Here is a 23,245-nt window from a genome sequence, read left to right on the forward strand (position 1 = left end):
TAATAAAAATCTTTAAAAGTGTAATGAAATAATAATAAATAAGATTTAAAGTGACTTAACCAAGTGAACATGCATTGATGTTTTGGTATCTTTGATATACATTATAAGAAAATGTACCAAAAATACTGAAATTCAGCTCGAAAAAGTTTGTACGCGTTATGACCTGAGATTTGATTCTTCAATGCAGGTCATGACCTGCATTTTCATCGTCACAGGTTGACAGGTATGACTTAGATTTTTGATTATGGGCCCAGTTTTCAGCACAGTATTGCGCAATAGCAAGAAATCTTCAATTGCACAGTATTGTGCAATAGCAAATATTTTCAATTACTCAGTATTGCGCAATACCAAGAAATATCTAATTGCAATTTCAATTGGAGTTATCTATCTTTGTCCAGAATAGTAGTTGAATCAACTTAAATCTTTGTTTTATACAATACAGATATATAATTAATATTTCAATTGGAGTTATCTTTCTTTGTCCAGAATAGTAGTTGAATCAACTTAAATCATTATTTTATACAATATACAATGTATATTCACTTTTTCTACCAACTGATAAATTAAAACAATCTTTACCATTCAGTGATAACAAGCACTTTATTTTACATTTTAATATTTTATGATGTATTTAAATGAGTAGTTATTGTTGCAAACTCCATTAGAAATTTGAATTGAGATCAGTTTTGGAAAAAGGGAAAGGGGGATGTGAAAACAAATGGGGGTGGGGGGTTAATTTTTTTTCATTTCAAATTTCATAAATAAAAAGAAAATTTCTTCAAACATTTTTTTGAGAGGATTAATATTCAACAGCATAGTGAATTGCTCAAAGGCAAAAAAAAAATTTAAAGTTCATTAGACCACATTCATTCTGTGTCAGAAACCTATGCTGTGTCAACTATTTAATCACAATCCAAATTTAGAGCTGAATCCAGCTTGAATTTTGTGTCCATACTTGCCCCAACCGTTCAGGGTTCAACCTCTGCTGTCGTATAATGCTGCGCACTGCGGAGCATCTGGTTGGTTATTATCTTGAATACTATTATAGATAGAGATAAACTGTAAACAGCAATAATGTTCAGCAAAGTAAGATATACAAATAAGTCAACATGATCAAAAATGTTAGAGGACCCCTTAAGGAGTAATGGCCCTTTATAGTCAATATTGAACAACTTTTCGTCATTTTTGTAACTTGTACAAAAATCTTCTTTTCTAAAACTATGGACCAAATTTAACGAAACTTGGCCACAATCATTACTAGGGTATCTATTTAGAAAAAGTGTCTAATGACCCCGCCTACAAACCAAGATGACTGACATCAGTAAATACAGTAACAGGTGAGCGACACAGGCTCTTGAGAGCCTCTAGTTTGTAAATATTATTATCTTAACCAATTTAAAACTCCTCCTGAAAAAAAGCCCACATTTTTGAAGTATTATTGGATTTAAGTAAACATGTATTTGAAAGAAAACTTCCTTTCTGATGGCCTTTTTTGCCCTCCTAGCAGACAGAACATACCTGAAATCGGAAAAGTTTTGAAACATGAAGTGTTGTTTGGAAAGCTTTTAAATACACAGTTTGTCTTTATTCATGTCATTCAGACTCCATTAATTTGTCAATACACCCATTTAAAGTTTATCCGCCCTTTTTCTTAACAAAAAGGTCCTTGGCAAGAGAAATTATTATTGTTCATTTCAACCTTGAAAATACTGCATTCCAATTGCAAAGTTTAAGTAGTCATTCAGAAGATTGGTCTGACCTAGTCCAGTGGAATTGGTGTCAGACCAGTTATTTTGCTATCAAATCAGACCAATTGTTAAGTGAACAGCCACTTAAGCTACATGTATATATGCATATTTTTGTCTTTTATTTCAGGCTTTAGACTGGATTAAAGATTATGGTGAAGCCTACCTTGCTACACATCAACATGTGGGTAACAGTCAGCAGGAGACAGAAGCTTTACGGAAAGAGTATTATGACTTCCGCAGTCGTGCCAAGGTATTTTACAACTACTTCTGAAAAAAGAACTGTTGTATATTTGCTTTTATGAAATGAAGCACCTGTACAAATTTACCAATATTGCATCCTTTTCATGACCTTATAACAAAGTTTATTCAAAATAAAATGACTGAAACAAAAATAATGTATTAGACAGAACAGAGACAGTACAGAAATGGTATTCATTAGATTACATTAGGGTGAAGGCACATACTGAAAGAAAGAACAAAATAAAGGAAACTGGATATGTAACACAAAAAAATTAGCTTGCTACAATAATGATATGAAGTAGTATTGAAGATTTACAAAAGTAGGAATTTGCAATGAATTTCAAAATTTGACTACTAGATACATCAGTACCCATTTAGTGTTTAGTAAAGTTTTAACAGATCAGAAATTTCTCAAAATTTAATTTTAAGCTATCCAATATGTGTCAAAGATTTCTTTCAAAACCCAATAAGGATTTTGTCAATAGAATGGTGAATTTATTTGGCTCTTGAATTTGAAGCTAATAAATTCAATTTAAGAAAACACAATCTCTTTCTTTATACTATGAATTGTTTATCAAATGTATAAAGACGAATATAAATCAAACTTTAAAAATTTGTTTGATCATTGTAGGAAACAAGAGAAAGTGTCCGTCTGCTCCTATCATTGGCTGACAGTTTTATGGCTAAAGGTAATATCCATGCCAATAGTATACGACAGTGGTGTGATGCTGTGGACAAGAGATACAAAGATTTCTCTGTACGGCTGGACAAATATAGACATAAACTAGAGGCTAAACTTGGTGTCAAGGAAGAGGTGAGTGGTCGTGTTCATGTTTTATTTTCAAATTTACTGTATTTGAATCTCTGCTTTGATCTCCATGTGGAAAGCATAGCACTAAAGAAATTGAAAAAAAAATGTACAGCTGTAGCTTTAACCAAAAAAGAGGTCTTAATGTGGGAAAAACTTTCTGAAGGTCAACTTGGTCAGAGGGAATTGAAAACTTCCATATTTTTTAAAGTACAAACAACTGTATTTTGCGTGCTTCCTTAAAAAAATCATATCCAGTGCAAAAACAAGGACCACTCACTATTTGCTTGTTTAATTTTGAAGTTAAATTTCTATAAGTATTGATTGGTCAAAGGGAGGTAAGAAAGAAATTTAAATGAATCTAGTCTTCAATTTCACGAAGTTAAATATTTGACTTTTTTAACAAGGTTCAAAAAGAAGAAAAGAAAGATGATCAAAGACATAGTGATTCATCTATTGAAGACAAAGTATTACATCATACACCTAAAGAACTGACAGAAGAAAAAAGAAAATCAGCCAGACGAAGAGAGTAAGAGATTGATTTGAATTATCACTTAGGAGGTTACATGTTATACTGAAGAAAATGTTCATGCTAAAAAATCAGAGGTTATTCCTAAAAATATAACACCAATAGTATTTTCTCCTCTTAGTCTAATATTAGTATATAGAAACAGATATATTTGCTCAAAATCAGATCTTAAAAAGATTGCCTTGGTTCAAAGTCGCATTGAAAGGAATGATTACATTTCTTCATAGCTAAAAAAACCCATAGAAGGCCTAATATCTTATTCAAACATTTCCTTCTTCAAAATAATATTTGTAATGATAATTGACAATGTACTATATTAACCATATACTTTTAGATTTATAATGGCTGAGTTACTGCAGACAGAGAGAACATATGTGAAAGATTTAGAAACTTGTGTTAAAGTAAGTACCTTGTATTAGAAGTTGCTGCAGACATCATGGGAAGATCAGAATCTTTAATTAGGTCAAATCTGGTACAAAATGTATATATATTTATTTGTTTTTGTGTATATTAGGTCTTTATTTTTGTCTGCTGTGTCAAAAAAAAATATTAATCAACCATCACTTATTTGTCTAGGCAAATACAAGTAAAAAGAAAATAAAAACTAGGTCATTGGTTGAATTTAACATCTCAGAAAGGCCTGACAGTTTAAATTTTGAGCAAGCATTTCAATTATATTGAGTCAATCACTTTTGTGAAATTTCAACTATTATAGAAACAAAAAAGTATACCCTTAGTGCACGTCCTCCAATATAATGAGTGAAATCCTTATAAAAATTAGAAGTCTGAAATTGAAAAAATAATTGTATCTTTTAATGTCAAAATAGTTCATTAGTTTGTTTAGTATATGTCTCAATTCTTCTGGATCCCAATTATTGTCACTTCAAACCATTATGTCTGTTTTGGTTGCTTGCCCAATTTTGTTTATATAATGGAACTATAAATAAATCAGGCGCGTAGCAACCCGTACGCAAAAACGCAGTTGCGTACACATCGAAAATTTCACAAAAATAAAAATATGGTAAATCTAGTAAGAACAGAACTAAAGTGATGAAGTTAATAAAAAAAATATACAAATATGTTAATGATCACTTTGTAGCTATATTCGGTTCCGAAAACTAGTCTTCCCTTTTCATTTACGAAACCAGCATCGTAATTATGTTGCTGATGCAAAAAAATTAAAATGGCTAAGTCCTCCGTGTCAAAACACAATTGTTACGTCTTCTATGCCTCCTTACCCTGACATCTTTTCTGAAGATTCCAAAATAACTGATGAAATAAAATATGACATTCTTAAGAGACCATGGACATCAATTCATTCTTATGAATTTCCTGTGAGGTATGTATAAGTCTTAAACAGTCTAGTCCAACTTAAGTTTAACAGGGGTGGTAAAGGGTAATTTTCGTGCAACTGTATTCACCTTTTTTTTCATTTGACGTTCAACGTGTTTTCACTTTTTTTAATTTTAGTGCAAGACGGGTGCCTTTTTCGTTCAACAAGTTACATGTTCCCAAATTTAAATAAAAGTGCGTATTTTCCATGCTTTCAGTTTTAAAGTTTTGGTTTTCCGTAATCCTAATTTGAATAAAAAAAAAAAAAAAATTCGCGAAGTAGGCTGATCCAACATCCCAACCCCACCCTTTACTACCCTTTTTAACCTTTACGAACTAGCAAATTTTTAGAATTTTATCTTAAATTTTATTTAATATTGTTGAAGAAAAAAAATGATTTGATTTTGTTATGCCCTACCTACAATAAAAGATGGGCATTGTGCTATCTGGTCTGTGCATCCGTCTGTCCGTCCGTCGTATGCCGGTCTCGATGGCAACGGCAGAACGGTCTTTTAGTACCATGAGAAGAGTGAAGACCTACTTGAAAAATACAATGAAAACGAATCGTTTATCTGGACTCGGTCTTTTGAACATATACCGAGAAAAAAAAAATTAAAGCAGGCACGGTTTTGGACATCTTTAGTAGAAAAAAAGAATAGGAAATGGGCATTGATTTGTCAGAATTAACTTTGAGAGAGAAAAAAAAGCTAAAAAACACTGCTTGTTCACTCATAAAATAAAACATAAAGATATATGTGATTCGAATTTTTATGCCCCACCTACGATAGTAGAGGGGCATTATGTTTTCTGGTCTGTGCGTCCGTTCGTTTGTCCGTCCGTTCGTTCGTCCGTCTGTCCCGCTTCAGGCTAAAGTTTTTGGTCAAGGTAGTTTTTGATGAAGTTGAAGTCCAATCGACTTCAAACTTAGTATACATGTTCCCTATGATATGATCTTTTTAATTTTAATGCCAAATTAGAGGGTTTACCCCAATTTAACGGTCCACTGAACATAGTAAATGATAGTGGGAGTGGGGCATTCGTGTAATGGGGACACATTCTTGTTATTTATGTATTTTCTCAATAAAAAAAAAATACCATTTAAGTTGCACAGTGTTGGCTTAGAAATTAGTTTGTTTTCTAATGTAAGTGGGTTCAGCATGATTTGGTAACAAATAAAATATACCTAATCAAGCCATTTTAACCCACTACACATAAGGTAGAAAAAAACCAAATTGTTAAGCCAACAGTACGGGTTTCTTTGTTTTTCTCTGATTATTTATTTCAAAGGTTGACTTGTTTCTCCTAAAAGTAAGATTTCTATGAGGTCATTTTAAGTCCTCGGAAATTGCGAGAATGCAGGATTTTGCACCATTTACCCCATAGCTTCTTGAGCGGCCCCCAGACCCCCCGTCGCAAGACTTCCTTCTCCGGCATTGCGTACACATCAAAATTGCCTAGCTACGCCCCTGTAAATGTCATACTAGTGGGAGATTTAGATATGAACTATTGAACCAGGTGTACCAAACATTTTCTTTAGAAATTGCCAGTACCAAGTCAGGAATATGTTTCTTTTTCTCCAATAGTTCTGTTGGTTGATGAAGTCTAATATTTGATTTTGGCCGTTTTCCCCCTTTGTAATTTACCTTGAAGTTCAATATTTAAGTTATACTTTATTGATAAAGGTATTTTGACTTTTCAGTGTTATATTAATGCCATGTCAGAACAGAGCTGTCCACCTGGTATCTGGAGCAGACAGAAAGTGGTGTTTGGTAATATTGAAGAGATATATGAATTCCATAACAAGTAAGTCTCACTCATGAAACAATTAATAGAAATTAAAAGAGATAAACGCTAATTTTGTAGCATGGAAAATAAGGATCTACAGTTCAACATTTGGTCAAAACGAAGACCAATTTACAATTTTATACAATTTTTTCTGCTATTGATTAAATTCACACAAGTTCCATAAAAATTTGACATAATAATTTTTAAATATTTTACATCATTGTTAAAAAGTGATTGTAGCTTGACATCAGAAGGTTATTCAGGAACAGATCTTGGGAAAATTCAGAGACCAAATATCAGCTAAATACAAAAAGTGTTAGAATGTAAATGAAATGACCATTATGCTGTATATTTAGTTTAATGTTTAAAGTATCACAAAAACTTAATTTCAAATTCATCGTGGTTATGCAATAGAAACATTTAGTTTATCTTTTCTTCTATTCAACTTCATTTCTCAGTGTTTTGAAATGTGTGTTTATCATTACATGGTTTTGATTGTAGAATATTTTTGAAAGAGTTAGAGAAATATGAAACCATACCAGAAGATGTTGGCCATTGTTTTGTGACTTGGGTAAGTTTATTTACCTTATTTGATGCTACTACATGCTTGAAATACCATCAGCTACAGAAAAATAATCTTTTGTGATTACATGAAAATGTTTTCAGATAACAAAAATTACAAAATGTTTACATGGACTTGAGAAACATTGTAAGGTGAAGATACATATATAATATTATATTAACATTTATTTGTATACTTTTATCTTATATCAGTTTTTTTATTCTCAATAATTAGTGTTACAAAAAAAAGATGGAAGTAAATTGATTTATGTAGTAAAGGTGAGATAACTCTTGCTTAAATTAAGTGATAAAATGTAAGGAATATAAAATTGACACACAAAGAAAATGATCAAATCTTGGAAGTTTGCAAAGACTCATGAGTTTTTCTTTTCTAAAATCTTTACAAGTTTGGAGTGATGATGGAAGTTTTTAATGATCTTGACTGACTATACAGCATGGTTGGTTCTTGGAGTGTGTTGAATTCATAATCACTTGAACTTCAAGATATTCAATATTTTAAAAAATTTGCTTTGTAAAGTTCAAACATAGTTATTTTTGTGTACATTTTACTAAACCCTTGTTTTCTGGAATAGCTGTAGTGTACATTAATTGATTAATCTATCTTACAGATACATAACCATTACCATTATCATTAATGTATTGTTTTATTATTTCAGGCCAGCAAATTTTCCATATATGTAACGTATTGTAGAAACAAACCAGATTCAAACCAGACATTAGTGGAGCATGCAGGGGGATACTTTGAGGTATTTTGAAATCAGTAATAGATTAAAAATGTAAAATTCAAATTCTGGAACTTTAACTTGCCTAACTTGGAGTTTCTGAAATATCTAAATAGTTATCAAAGATATCAGGCTTGCAATTTGATCCGCCAGACCCACATTTCGGCAACAAAAATAAGACTCATCAGTGACCCATACACACCTCTTTCTTCAAAGACTTTTCAAATTGAATAGATAATTTACGAAAGATATATCAAAAGAATACATTTTTTTTATCTATTTGAAAAAAGTTTAGGTTTAGAACATAAAGAAAGAAAGAGAAACAGAGATGCTGGTAATTCAGACCTTGCCATGTGAACTTACCACTTCAAGATCCTTGAAGTCAATATAATTGTATACTGTGGATTCATTAATTTCCATCAGTTTTTGTGGATTCAGGAAAATTTACATTTTAATAGATACAGTAGACCCTACCTAAACAAATATCCCCTAAATGAATATATCAGCTATTGTAATATTATTCCAAAACCTTCCCCATATGTTTAATACTTATTTTATTGTGTAATCTATTATAAGATATAAGAATAAATTGGCAAATAGGATAAGAATATGAAGGAAATTAAACCATTTCTTAATAAATTTGATAAAGTCTACTGTATTTCATTTCGTGGTATTTTTTTAATTTTTTTTTTTTTAAATTATCATTTCTTGGTATTGCCAATCTCTGCAAATAAAGCCTAGAGAAAATGTGTCATTCTTTGAACATTAAAATTCTTGGTTTACTGTACTCACGAAATCCACGAAAATTGATATCTAAAGAATTCAAAGTATAGATATACAAAATCTTTTGTTCAAAAGATTTATCAAGAAAATATATACAATTAATAGCATTCTTAAGACCTGTTGATTAGGGACGACATCAAAAGTTCAATGTAGGATTAAAAACTTAATTCACATAGTTTTTTCACTGACCCCCCACCCCCCTCTTAACTTAATTTGGGAAAAATTGATTTACCTATATGAATATAGGTAAAATCGATTTTGGATTAACAAAACTTGCAGCAATGTTGATCCCCACCGCCAAACTATTTGATTTGAGTTTAATATCCTACATAGATCTTTTGATGTCGTCCCTTAAATGTTGTGTCAGTCCTTTTGTCACCAACAACATGCTAGATATTTTTATTCTTACTTTTCAGGAGCTACAACAGAAAGCTAGTCTTGCTGAACCCCTGGCTTCATATCTTATAAAACCAGTCCAACGTATAACCAAGTACCAATTACTGCTGAAAGATTTATTGGCGTGTTGTGAGGGACATATGGGGGAAATTAAGGTAATATATTACTATTTATAGTATGGCTTTATAACTCGGTAATATTCATGTGCTGAATGAATATAAAGAATATTTTGCATAAAACTTGTTACAGCAAAAATAATTCATGTGTCATCTAATTTGCAGTCTACAGGTCATTTTAATTTTGATTTGTTTAAAAGAACTCCTCAAAAGTTTGTTACACATTAAAATCAGTAGTGCTAAGGTAAATGAAGTAAAAAATTAAAGACTAGAGAAAATCATTAATAATTAATGAAAACCTTAAGGAGGCTCGCGGGTATTCATTCAACTAAATTATAGAAATTCCTTGAATTTTACAATTATTTAGTTTATGTACAGCTTATTCGAAAACAACAATAAAAAATATAGGTCGCTGATGAGTTAAAAAAGATATTTCATTTTTAATCTCACCAAAGGGATATATATATTTGGAGCTTTTTCAGTGCAAATGACTTCTTTTAGAGAACCACTGAATGGAATGAAATCAAACATGACATGAATGTTCCTTATGAGGTGCTGACCAAGTGTTGTTACTTTGTAGCCGATCCATCATCCAAGATGGCCGCCAGTGGGGGGACTTAGTTTAACATAGGACCCTATGGGAAATTCATACAAATGACTTCTTTTAGAGAGCCACTGAATGCAATGAAACCAAACATAGCATGAATGTTCCTTATGAGATGCTGACCAAGTGTTGCTACTTTGTCTCCGATCCATCATCCAAGATTGCTGCAAAAAAGGGGGGGGGGTTAGTTTAACATAGGACCTTATGGGAAATGCATACAAAAGTCTTCTTCTAGAGAACCATGAAATTGAATGAAATCAAACATAGCATGAATAGTCCTTTCTTTATGAGGTGCTGGCCAAGTGTTGTTACTTTGTAGCCAAATTTTATCTGTTTTTATATGATTTCAAAAACCAAAGTAGAGTCAGGTGAGCTACTTTGTCTCCGATCCATCATCCAAGATGGCTGCAAAAAAAGGGGGGGGGGGTTAGTTTAACATAGGACCTTATGGGAAATGCATACAAAAGTCTTCTTCAAGAGAACCATGGATTTGAATGAAATCAAACATAGCATGAATAGTCCTTTCTTTATGAGGTGCTGGCCAAGTGTTGTTACTTTGTAGCCAAATTTTATCTGTGTTTATATGATTTCAAAAACCAAAGTAGAGTCAGGTGAGCGATACAGGCTCTTGAGAGCCTCTAGTTTATTTGGATATTACCGCTATTTCTCCTATTAGTTCAACAGAAAAAAAGAACATTAACAAACATGTTTGCTTCTTTTGAAAGCAGATTGTGAGTGCAAATGAACATTGACCCCATTTTTATACGACCCCAAAATTTTTTTGGGATCGTATAATGGTATGATGTTGTCGTCTGCGTCGTCGTCCGAAGACAATAACTTATGTGTTATTGTATGGATCTCTCTGAAATTTGACCAAAATGTACCAAATAACAAAGGGGAGGCTGGGATTAAGTTTTGGGTTAATTGCCCAAAATATGTAGGAATTAGGGGCCAAAAAAGGGTGTTTAAGTGTATGGATCTCTCTGAAATTGTACTATAAGGTACAATAATGCAATGGAAAGCATTGGATTGAGTTTAAGGGTTATTGCTCCAAGGGGGTTTCAAAAAGTTGGGGGGGGGGGGATTTTTTTTTACCATTTTTTGAAGGGCTTCTTTTTTTCAAATTTCAAATTTTGAAAAGTTTCAAAAAAAATCTTTAATTGCGCATTATTGTGCAATAGATTTGTTAGATCTTTGACCACATTAATTTTGTGACAAAAACCTATATTATGTCAAAAATTTGATTACAATCTAAATTCAGACAGAATCAAGCTTGAATATTGTGACCAAATTTGCCCCAACTGTTCAGGGTTCAACCACTGGGGTCGTATAAAGCTGCACCCTGCGGAGCACCTGGTTTTATTTCATTTTTGTATTAAGTATAAGATAAAGTTCATTTATAAAAAAATATAGTGAAATCCTATATTAAATAAAAAAATTGATTTAGATCCACGAGCCCCCTTAAATTCAGAAATCATTGTGTGTATTTATTATTGCGATTTTGTCATTTTGTACTATTAAAAATATGCTTTAAATTTTTTGCGATATTGAGAAAAATCCTGTTTTATAGATGTAGTAATGTGAGAACAGAAATGATTATACTTTACTTAGCATGTTTCTCTATTGTCAGAAAAGTTCATAATGTTTAATAAAATTAATAGATTTAGCTAACAAAGTCCTTATGTTTCAATAAGGTAACTTTATTTGTTAGTGGAAAATTGTTTAAATGTTAATTAGGCTTAAATAAAAAAATTTTTGCTTTCCCCTCTCTGTGATTAAAGTAAGATAACTCTGGTCAATTTTCCTAACATTCAATCATTATGGGAAGATGATATAGTTCTGTTTTCATTCATAGTCTTTTTCAGAAAAGTTCTAATTGTTTTGGGTAGGTCTAAATTACAATTTTAAATTCTAGCATTCCACATCAGTTAGAAGCTTTTGGAATAAAGTGGTGGTTGTATGGTGTACTATTTTGTGTTTATGCGTATGTGTGTTTGTGTTAGGCGTTATTACACTTCTTTCATGTATTTGTCTTAAGGGGTCGAGTAAAGCAGATAAGTTACATCAGCTTTCTGCTTCATTTGAGTTCGGGCAGAATGGTATACACCATATCGATCTTAGAAACAAATGCCTTTACGAGTAGAAGGAAGAATGGTGTTGGGCATTTTTTTATGCATACCACAACTCGAAACAGTGTATTCTTGACAGCACAATTAATGTTTTTCACGGCATATCGTACCTCAAATTAAAAGTAGGAAAAAAGTGATTTTTTAATAATTTCCAGGATATGGCTTTAATAGGGAGCAATTTCATGAATACTTGGAAGATGCCTTTTCTGTGACATAGTCACTTGTTTCAGAATATTTCCCCCTATTTACCTTAATCTGGGGCGTAGCTCCATATACGCTGTCACGCCATGGCGTGCACATCGTGGGGTCTAAAAAAATTATTTACGCCGGAAAATAAAATAAAAATACAAACGAGTAATAACGAAATATAAAATTTAACTTAACCAAGCAAATTAGAAAACGATACAGTATAACTATTTTAATAACGTCACAATTATATTTCAATATGTAAAATCAACTCTGACCGAAATCGTTTTTAATTTATTTGCGTGAATTTTCCGGTACTCAACGTAAAAAGCATAAAAACATTGTATCCGTCTATTGATACAATTAATACTGTGTGTTCTTACAATGTCCGTTGCTAGTGCTACAGCTGAAAGGTCGTCTAGCGTACTGAAAGGTTTGAAAACGTACATCCGTTCCACAATGAGAAATGACAGATTGTCAGCTTTGGGTTTAATGCACATCCACCGTGATTTTCAGGTAAACTTAGACAAGGCCATGAACGTTTTTGTTGCAGCTAAAAAACAAAGGGCAGATTTTTGATGTTTCTCAATAAAAAATTATTAAATACAGTCTTAATAATTTGCTATTCAAACCAATTTTAGGCCTTCAGAATGCACCATTTTGCGTCTAGCCAAAAAAACTGGTTGGCGTGCACTTCAAAAGGACCCAGCTACGCCCCAGTTAATGGTATATTAAGGTATAATGATTACATAAGATGTATGTTTCATTATAATACTTTATTCTGATTGGCTAACTGCACATCACATGTTATTCCTTAAGCAATTGCATTACTCAATAAAACTTACCATTCATCATAACACGTGGTCCCACAATAAAGTGCACAGGTGATTTAAATAAATATAATTTAACATTCGTGTTTTCATGATCATAGCTAAAAAATGTAATTATAAGTATCGAATGCTTAATTTTGTAACTTCATAGGGTTGTAAAAGCGTTGACCGTGCACACATTTTTAGAATGAAGCGTTTCCACGCTTTATACAAAATGTACTTTGGTCAGCGCTTTTACACCCCAATGAAGTTACAAAAGAAGCATTCAATTCATAAATTAAGGAAATTTTTATTCTGAAACGAGTGCCTGTGATCTGTGATTTAGAGTAGTTTGTCTCTTTGCTCTAAGAAAGTTAGTGATGTTGAAGGTTGGTTTGACCTTGCTTATCTATAACATATAAACATGGGTTGTATGCTTTCAGATAACAAAAAACATATTTATAAGATAACAAAATAATTCTTTATTATGGTATACATTAATTTTAAAACATTTCAAAACAAATAAAAGAAATTCTAGATATACATAAAAGTCGTTGATAAACTAATGAAAAATGCGAGTATCTAGTACATTACAGATTTTGTAACGATTTCAAATTCAATAAAAAAAACTACCGGTACATGTATAAGATAAATTATAACCCTGTTCTAGGTAGACAATCAACATATTGACTTTATGAAATTAATCATAGACTCATAGTTGAAAGGAATATAACTCTTGTATACAAATGACACATCAATCGAATTATTTAGCTGCGAATTTGTCCGCCACCTTCAAGGAAGATTCTAAATTATCAATATAACCACAAGTTGTTGATCTATAGATACTGACGACTAATAAATGCTATTAACCACAGTAAAGAATATTTTTTTGAAATTTTTTAACACTTACTCAGAAAAATCCTCTAACTACTTGACTTTCAAAGCTCATAATTAACGTGTTTACACACTGATATAATATGGTTGTTAAACATTACAAACCTGTAATCGTATAAGACACTATACACCTCGTGTCCTTGCATTAACTTATCCAAAAATAAATTTATTTCAAGCCTAGATATTTCGACATGTTGTTTACGTTTCATAAATGTTAGAATTCTAACTGTGTCACAAATTCTGGTTAAGATTTGACTAAATACCAATATCCTGATATCGTCAGGTAAATATGTTACTTTACTTTACACATGCTGTTTTACCTGTCCCAAAATAATCATAATTAGCATCGTTTGCAAGAATACTTTCATGCATGGATCCATTCATAACAGGACCTTTCAAACTTTCCTGTATGAAATATATATATTGTATATAGAATACATTACTAAGTAAAAACAAGTCAATACCATGAATGCTCAATCAAATTGCAAGTAAGGACTAAAGGATAAAGGCTGCTTCAATTTATTAGTGGGAAGTAAAATATAATACAGACTTCTGACTTGGAACAGACACATACAGAATGTTGTAGTGTTTAATCAAGTGTGTCTTATTTTTGAATTGCATAGAAATACATTTGTCTTATTTTTGAATTGCATAGAAATACATTTTTTTCAGTTCCTAGTTTCATTCTTTTATTTCAGGATGGTTTAGAAGTGATGATGTGTGTACCAAAGAAAGCCAATGATGCCATGCACCTCAGTATGTTAGAGGGGCTAGAGGATAACCTTGAGGCCCTAGGCGAGGTGTTCCTACAAGATCAGTTCCTTGTCTGGGATCCTAAACAGCTGATCAGGAAAGGAAGAGAGCGCCATCTGTTCCTGTTTGACATGTGTCTTATATTTGCAAAAGAAGTGAAAGACAGTAATGGCAAAGCTAAATATATGTTTAAATTCAAGTTAATGGTAAGAATTTACCGTTGAATTGATTTTGTTTTCTTCAATATTGCCCTAAAAATGCATGAAACATTTGCCACTGGATGTTGGCAAGAACATTCATTTAATTGGTCTTCTTCAATAGCACAAGTAACATAGGTTAGATTCAGTTTAAGATTTTATGAATGATTTACTATAAATTTGAAAGAATTTAAAACCTGAGAATAAAAAATAAAATAAAATATATATATATATATGTCATAGTGAAAAGTAAAATCACAAAAATACTGAACTCAGAGGAAAAAAAAATCCAATTGGAAAGTCCATAATCACATGGCAAAATCAAATGACAAAACACATCAAAAGCGAATGGACAAGAACTGTCATATTCCTGACTTGGTACAGGCATTTTCAAAGAAAATTAATTGTTTGAAGTACACATTATACATAAAATTGAGAATGGAAATGGGGAATGTGTCAAAGAGACAACAACCCGCCCATAGAAAAAACAACAGCAGAAGGTCACCAACAGGTCTTCAATGTAGAGAGAAATTCCCGCACCCGGAGGCCTCCTTCAGCTGGCCCCTTAACAGATATATACTAGTTCAGTGATAATGAAGTCCATTCTAATTTCAAATTGTACACAAGAAACTAAAATTAAAGTTATATAAGACTAACAAAGGCCAGAGGCTCCTGACTTGGGACAGGAGCAAAAATGCGGCGGGGTTAAACATGTTTGTGAAATCTCAACCCTCCCCCTATAGCCAATGTAGAAAAGTAAATGCATAACAATTAAGCACATTTGAAATTAAGTTCAGGAGAAGTCTGAGTCTGATGTCAGAAGATGTAACCAAAGAAAATAAACAAAATGACAATAATACATAATTAACAACAGACTACATACATATTTTATAGATTAAAACTTTTCTTTAAAAAAAATGATGAAAAAAACTTCTAATGTGGACTAGAAACTTAATTGGCTATTGATACACAATTTTAACTATTCAGAGTTTTAACACATAAATGATGTTTATAATTTGACATCTTTTGGAAAAATGAAGTATTAAAAATAAAAGAAGAAGTTTTAAACAACGTAAAACTTACTTAACAAAATCAATGCATTGTTCAAATGCCTTTTTCCTCTACAGATTCCAGATTTGAACATCACTGAACATATTGAAGGAGATGAGACAAAGTTTGCCTTGTGGACGGGCAGAGCCCCGATCTCAGATTATCGTATTATATTGAAGGTAAAAATCAAAGACTTCTTGACAAATATAATTTTATGCCCCACCTACGATAGTAGAGGGGCATTATGTTTTCTGGTCTGTGGCTCCGTTCGTTCGTCCGTCTGTGCGTCCGTTCAGGTTGAAGTTTGTGATGAAGCTGAAGTCCAATCAACTTGAAACTTAGTACACTTGTTGCTTATGATATGATCTTTTCTAATTTTAAAGCCAAATTAGACTTTTGACCCCAATTTCATGGTACACTGAACATAGAAAATGAAAGTGGGAGTTTCAAGTTAAAGTTTTTGGTCAAGGTAGTTTTTGATGAAGCTGAAGTCCAATCAACTTAAAACATAGTACACTTCCTGCTTATGATATGATCTTTCTAATTTTAAAGCCAAATTATACTTTTGACCCAAATTTCACGGTCCACTGAACATAGAAAATGAAAGTGGGAGTTTCAGGTTAACGTTTTGGTCAAGGTAGTTTTTGATGAAATCAATCAACTTGAAACTTAGTACATATGTTCTCTATAGTGTAATCTTTCTAATTTTAATGCCAAATTAGATTATTACCCAATTTCACGGTCCACTGAACATGGAAAAGGACAGTGCGAGTGGGGCAACTGTGTACTTTGGACACATTCTTGTTAGTGTTTGCTTATAAAAAAAATGTATTTCTACAGAATGTTCATAGAAAATTATCTTGAGGATACAATTATGACTCCATATTTTAGATTAATTCAAATTCAATTTGATTTCTTTTAAAAAAATGCTTTCCGAATTTGAATTTGCATGGCTTCACAGGACCATTAATTAAATAAGCCAGTAATAATAAAAATAGTAATGAATGTCTTATTGAGATGGTTTTGTTAAAAGAAGATGCATTGATAGGAATTATAATATAAATCACCCTGACAATGACAAGATGCCAATGAGAAACAAAGTTAATTTATTTTAACGATGACATTGCACAGCTTTGAAGATGTACTTATAGATGAAATTAAAAAAAATGTAGAATTTAGAATTGTTTCAATAAGTCAGAAGAGTTAAGGAACAAAATAAGCTAGAAACATTGATAGGTCATGGAGCTCCTGTTATAGAGATTAAACTTTTTTAAGGTAGACTAATTCTGACCTTAAATTTGCATTTGTATTATAAGGGTCTCAAATCAAAGAAACTAAATGTAGAATCTGTTTAAATTTTGGTAAATGACCTTTTGAGCTATTGAAATCTCTCATGAGAAGAGAAATGGATGTTATGGGGCAAAATAGTTTACCCTGTATCATTGAAAAAAATCAAAGGGGTCCGAACATTTAACAAAAATTCCTTAACATCACCTAAGTATTTCAAATCCTATTTACTTTTATAGTATGACTAGCACCCAATTTATTTCACTTCGACATTGTTCAAAGAGAACATTTTAGCTAATTTCTTTTTTAGTCAAACAATTTAGACACCAAGCAAAACTGGGTGAAGAAGCTGCGAGAGTTGATGCAGGAACGTATGACGTACATGCACGAGGCATTACGAGACAAACCACCAACATTGTTCAAACCTACACAAGCATCAAAGGCTTTCCATACTTCCACCAAAATGTCATTACTAGGAGATGTTAGAAGGTAAGATTGTAATTATTATACAGCATGGCTTTTTAATGATATATCTGTCTTAAACATAATTACACAGTACTAGGTAGTCTCTAGTCTCCTTTAGCCCAAAAGATGAAAATTTTAGATTTAAGATTGAATGACCAATGGTGTTTCAGAACATGCTTTTTTTCCATAAAGGAATTCTTATTCGTCTAATTGGTTTTAGTTATTTCAGTTGTCTTGTGGTGATGTACTTTGTGGGTTCGATCTACCTGGCCACGTCAGACCAAAGCGTTAAAAAACAGTATTTGGTGCTTCTACACATTAATTTTATTAGCTAATAACAATCTTGATTTAATTAAAATTTATGCTTACAAACAACCTTTATTAGATTAAAATCTTTCAACAGTTTAATTTCATTAGATTACCTAATTTGTTATCTAACCAGATGATGTGAAAATTAGTGTCAAACTTTAGTAGAAAAACGTTTTATTGAAACAGTACCTGTTAAATTCATATTCTGTTAGAGGGCATTCACACTCTACACAAAGTTAAAAAAAAACTATCAATTTGGAAACCTTGAAATTATGACAAATTGTTGTCAGTTTTAGAAAAATGAGTTGATCAATAAGAAAAATGTCTTTGCACCTACTTTACCCAACTATGACATGCACTACTAATGTCTTTTTCATCATAAATACATTTGAACATAGATCTCCATTCAGTTATTGATGGTTTTAGCTCTTTTGAAATGTTGCAAATTGCTAAAACAAGTATAGAAAAAAAGTGTTGGCAATTTTGAGTTAAGTCCCTTCACTCTGAAATTAAAATTGAAGCTGATCATATACTTTTCAAAGCTCTAACTGAATTAACATTTAAACTTGACATTAGCTTTGGGTAGACATGTAAAATCAAAAGAGTAAAGATTTTAAAAAATAAAGAAAAGCTAGTTTGAAACTAAATTATATGTTTTTGACAGCTTCTCGTATGCAAATCTGTTATAATCGGATATTATTCTCATCTACTAACTATTTTCATCTCCTGTCTCTTTTGTCCATCTTATGCGTTAATGTTAGTTCTAAACAACATTATATGAAATAAGGGAGATGTGGTATAATTGCCAATGAAACAATTTATCACCAAATTTCAAAGAAAGAGTGGATGTATGCAATTATAAGAAACTTTACGACCTTCAACAATAACAAATATTGTCAGCTGTAAAAGGCCTCACCATGAAAAATATGAATTAATTACAGTAAATTGAGAAAAGTAATCAACTATAAATTTATAACAAAACAATATTATGTTGGTTAGTTTTAAACCAGATCAAGAGTGGATAAAGTTTGTGAATATTATGTTCCTGTTTAGTCACTGAACTTTATTCATTCTATTTTGTTCTAGGGACCTTGATGGTGATACATCACTGGATGACCTACCAATAGAGAGAAGGGGTTCTCTGACGTCCCTTATATCCATAACAACCACAGGAACCTCAGCCTCAGACAGCAGTAGTAGTGGTGGTCCTAAGGTAGGAGTTATTTTACAGCATATCACTATTGTGAAACCATTGTCTTAAACTATGCTTTAAACATAACTTCCATAGTTTTCAGGTTTTTATGCCCCATTTATGGGCATTATGTTTTCTTGTCTTTGCATCCGTCCGTTCATTCATCCTTTTGTTATTCTGTCCATCTGTTCGCTTCAAGTTAAAGTTTTTGGTCAAGGTAGTTTTTGATGAAGTTGAAGTCCAATCTACTTGAAACTTGAAACACATGTTCCCTATGATATGATCTTTCTAATTTTAATGCCAAATTAGAGATTTTTCCACATTTTCACAGTCCATTGAACATAGAAAATGATAGTGTGGATGGGGCATCCATGTTCTTTGGACACATTTTTGTTTTACATAAAAAAAACAGTGTTTGGTTTTGTCTTTTAAACTTATTAATAATTACAAAAGAGATAAAGACCAGCAGCATAAAGCTGTATTTTTGACAGACTGGATATCTATTGACTAAGAGCATTTTTATTCTACACTGCCATTCATTTAAAATTCACTCTGATTACTATTTCCTATTATTGTTCAAGCTATCTTACAAGAAAAATCACCATTCCTTGAATCTAAATTGAAGTGCCTTCTGATACATTTTTTAAGGCAAAGTAGTTTTGTTAATTTCTGAATACATTGTTAAACTTAATTATTTGCCAGAATTTTTTTTTAGTTACAATAATAGAATCCAAAAGAGATTTTGAAGAGAAGAAGAATATTTCTGTTTGTATATGAGCTTATGTACATTTATCATTGATTTCAGTATTTGGCAACAAACTGAAAGTTTCTCATTTATATTTGCTAGCTGTTTGTATATGAGGAAATAATTAATTGCTGAATTCATCAATGAGTTTAACCAGCATTTTATAATATTTGATAGATATTTACTCCCATTTCAATTAAAAGTTATTTTATCGCAGTGATTTTATGCTGTATTTAAATTCCTTCACATGAGCATGTGGAGTACATTTGAATTTTTTGAGGAATTTAGGGGAGTATGTTTCATAAGTCTGCTGTTAATTTTATTGTCTCCCTTGAAAACTATTAGTTGGATATCAAACAAATGATGAGAACAATCAGATAGTTTTATTTTTAGAATCGTAGAATTCCCTTAACCCTCTTGCTGCCGGAGGGACACATATGTCCAAACCGGCAGTGCCGGAGGGACACATATGTCCATGGATAAATTTATGCAAGCTTCTTATCAATGCTGTATCTCTTTCAATTAAAATACGGAAGAATAAACAGGGTTATGTTTTTCTCCAATTGGTCCCAAATGTAGTGGTCATTTTGTCGTGACGTCATATATCGAATGACGTTGTTGTTTGGCATGTTACGTCACAGACGTTGAGCTGTCGTATTTTCCGGCATATGAAATGCAACCTTGAAAAACGGTCGGCAGCAAGAGGGTTAAGGACTGTTGGGTTCTTCCCATCCAAATATGGATTTTGACATAACTATACCATGGGAGAAGTAATGGATTTATAAATTTAATTTTTGCTCACACTTTTGGTTGTGTGACAAGACAGTTTTGTCTTTGGTTGAAATTGAGGACTATCATAGTGATACTGTTATCTGCTTTGGCTATGAGTATTTGAAAAAATATTGCAGTGAAATATTTTTTCCTGAATAACTTTTTGAACTTGATCTTCAATTTAAGAGTTATGAGTTTTGATTAATTTTATAACAGTCGAATTAATGTTTATTAATTGTGTAAAATTGGAACCTTTCCAACATGTTTCTTGTGTCAATGACCTTGGAATTCAAGGTAACCTTGTGCCATGAGGTATCTTCATGATCTTAACAAATATAACAATGTCTTACTGTCTCCCTGAAAAACTATTTTTGAATAACACCCAGTCTAATTTTAAATAATGCAATAATTATTGGTGCATCTGCTACAGTGAATCTAAATTCTGAAGTAACCAGATGTCTTTTATAAAGTATGTATATAATGCATGAACAAGATTTGATATAGATAGCAACGATGACAGAATCAGGCAGCTCCATGCCAAAGGTGTATTATTTAGACAATCAAGGTCTGACAATACGTCTGTTTGTTTACCTGCTGCAAAACTGATATTGTCTGGATACCTTCTGTTACTCGTCTGTTTGTTATAGAAAAGACATATTACAGTCAAACCTGGCCTTGTAGTCATAAAACTTTCGAGTTTTTCACACTCATTTGCCAAAATAAACCATCAAAATGTCTGATTTCATGTTTCAAGCATGATTTTTGTGCTCCTAGCACTGAACAAAGTTTTATGACTTCAACCCCTGGCTAAACTGAAACCTGCATAAACCAGAAACCTGTATAACCCAAACAAGTTAATAAGCAAAGCCATATCACATTGTATGCATTATGAACCTGACCAAGCCGAACATTGGCCCAAAGCAAACGAAATCCTGAAGAGGTTCAGTTTAGCCAGGTTTCACTGTACAAGGTTAAGTTGAGAGAAGTTTGGATTCATACCAGTAATTAATAGTTTGATGATGCTTGTTTAATTAATTAATGACTACTACTGGGTGTCCCCCTGTGTCCTCCTTGGATCATTTTGTCAGTTGTTTGCAATAAATGTATGAATACATTTGACAATACCCAATACCTATGTCAGTCTTCAATGCACAGGTGGGAGGCTATCAACATTTAGCAATGTCTAGAAATTGCAGTTTGGTGTGCTCTATGTTTTAAGCATTTTGTGAATTACAGGAGAGTAAGGCAATGATTGTAAAAGCTCTGATGACACTACATAAAGTTGGAATTTAATATTCCATTACAATTTCTCAAATACTTATTTGCATGAAAAGATTTTCATGTTGATTTGGCCTTGGAACACAGTGTCTGCTATAACTGATGTTTTGTTTGATAACTATTTGATTCAAAAGTAGTAATAATACCAAAGATACGGCAACACTCAATATTGTCCTTCACCTTGTTCTTCCTTCTTTCTTTCTCTCATTCCCACCTGTGATTCACAGATCCTCTATGGCTCTTACTTTGAATCTATTCCTAAAGTATCCAAGAATAAAAAAAAACTTTCTTGTTTTAGCGTTTTTTTTATGCAAGCTGTTAATTTAAATTTTCTACATGTTCCAAGACCTTACAATAATTCACCTTTTGAAATCAAGGTTTCTAAGGACAGCAGTTATCTTAAAAAAAAATCAGTTTCACTTGTAGACAGACAGTCCTGAAATCTACAATAAACAAAACAGAAATTAGGTGTTAGAAAACAAAGATGTAGTTTGCTCATGTCTGGTTTATATTTGTAATCAGTCTGATATTAATATTAAATGCTTTAATCAGGCTTTTGAACTGAGAGATGCTTGGATGTAAACCAATAATGATTTTTTTTATATAGAAAATTTGACAGTTGGATAAATAAAATTGAGAATGGAAATGGGGAATGTGTCAAAAGAGAAAAATGTTAAGAATGATACCTTTGCATTATTATTTCTAAGAGAGAGAGAGAAAATGTATACAGTAGAAACAATGGCATAAGTTTTCTTGCTTTTATCAGTAATCACATTAATGCATTCTATAACTGAAATTGTACAGGTTTTCACTTGAAGGTTAAACATTTTTAATCCTACATTGGGTATGTGACTGTCAGGGCAAGTCAGGAACCTGTCATTCTGGGTACGCCACAGCTTCCTCCACCAATAAAAACTGGCCACAACAAAATAGCCCAAAAGGGTTACTCAAAAGTGGTGTTAGATACACATAGAATAAATCAATCAATAAATAAAAAGCAAAAACAACAAAAAAAAGACATGGCATATATGCAACATCAAACCATTAAATGTATTAGCCCCATTAAGTGCTGTATTAAAATAATTATATTGGAATAGTTTCAATAATCATGAGTAATCATCGAGGAATAAGTGATACTGTTTGAAAGAACAAACTAATCAAGTCTGTTATTTTACGGTATTTATAATTAGGTGCATTCTGCATTACAATTAGTTCAAAGTAAGTAATTGACCTTGATCTTATTCAAATGTTTATCATTCTTAAATGATTTTTGTTAACTGAAGAATTTTTTTTTTTTTTTCCCCAACAAAATGTGAAGCTAATTCATATTTAAATGGAATGCTATTAGAATGACTTTGAAGTAATGAGCTTTCAATCAGCTTGAACAAAAATCATATATAAACTTCGCACTAGATTCTAAAAATAGACTATGTACACTTTGCATGTTCTCTCTTCATCTGTTGTAAATGTTTTAATTTGTTTGTCTTCTTATGGTTCATTTATTTTTGCTATTTAGTTGTAACTTAAAAGATATT

At 31.9% G+C, this 23,245-nt stretch overlaps 1 protein-coding gene across 4 annotated transcripts in view; it reads left to right on the forward strand.

Annotated features, from left to right (window-relative positions):
• LOC139503701 (triple functional domain protein-like) overlaps window positions 1-23,245 on the forward strand; it is a 267,815-nt gene that overhangs the window by 127,443 nt on the left and 117,127 nt on the right. For all 4 annotated transcript variants that reach the window (XM_071293546.1, XM_071293549.1, XM_071293547.1 and 1 more), the window contains 12 exons: window positions 1,876-1,998; window positions 2,620-2,802; window positions 3,204-3,325; window positions 3,660-3,726; window positions 6,357-6,460; window positions 6,944-7,013; window positions 7,681-7,770; window positions 8,946-9,080; window positions 14,362-14,622; window positions 15,741-15,842; window positions 17,261-17,439; window positions 18,811-18,937. In XM_071293546.1, coding sequence (XP_071149647.1) covers window positions 1,876-1,998; window positions 2,620-2,802; window positions 3,204-3,325; window positions 3,660-3,726; window positions 6,357-6,460; window positions 6,944-7,013; window positions 7,681-7,770; window positions 8,946-9,080; window positions 14,362-14,622; window positions 15,741-15,842; window positions 17,261-17,439; window positions 18,811-18,937 — 1,563 coding nt within the window. The remainder of the gene's footprint in view (window positions 1-1,875; window positions 1,999-2,619; window positions 2,803-3,203; window positions 3,326-3,659; window positions 3,727-6,356; window positions 6,461-6,943; window positions 7,014-7,680; window positions 7,771-8,945; window positions 9,081-14,361; window positions 14,623-15,740; window positions 15,843-17,260; window positions 17,440-18,810; window positions 18,938-23,245) is intronic.

This window comes from Mytilus edulis, chromosome 14 (genome assembly GCF_963676685.1).
Source record: "Mytilus edulis chromosome 14, xbMytEdul2.2, whole genome shotgun sequence".
In the NCBI taxonomy this organism is placed as follows: domain Eukaryota; kingdom Metazoa; phylum Mollusca; class Bivalvia; order Mytilida; family Mytilidae; genus Mytilus; species Mytilus edulis.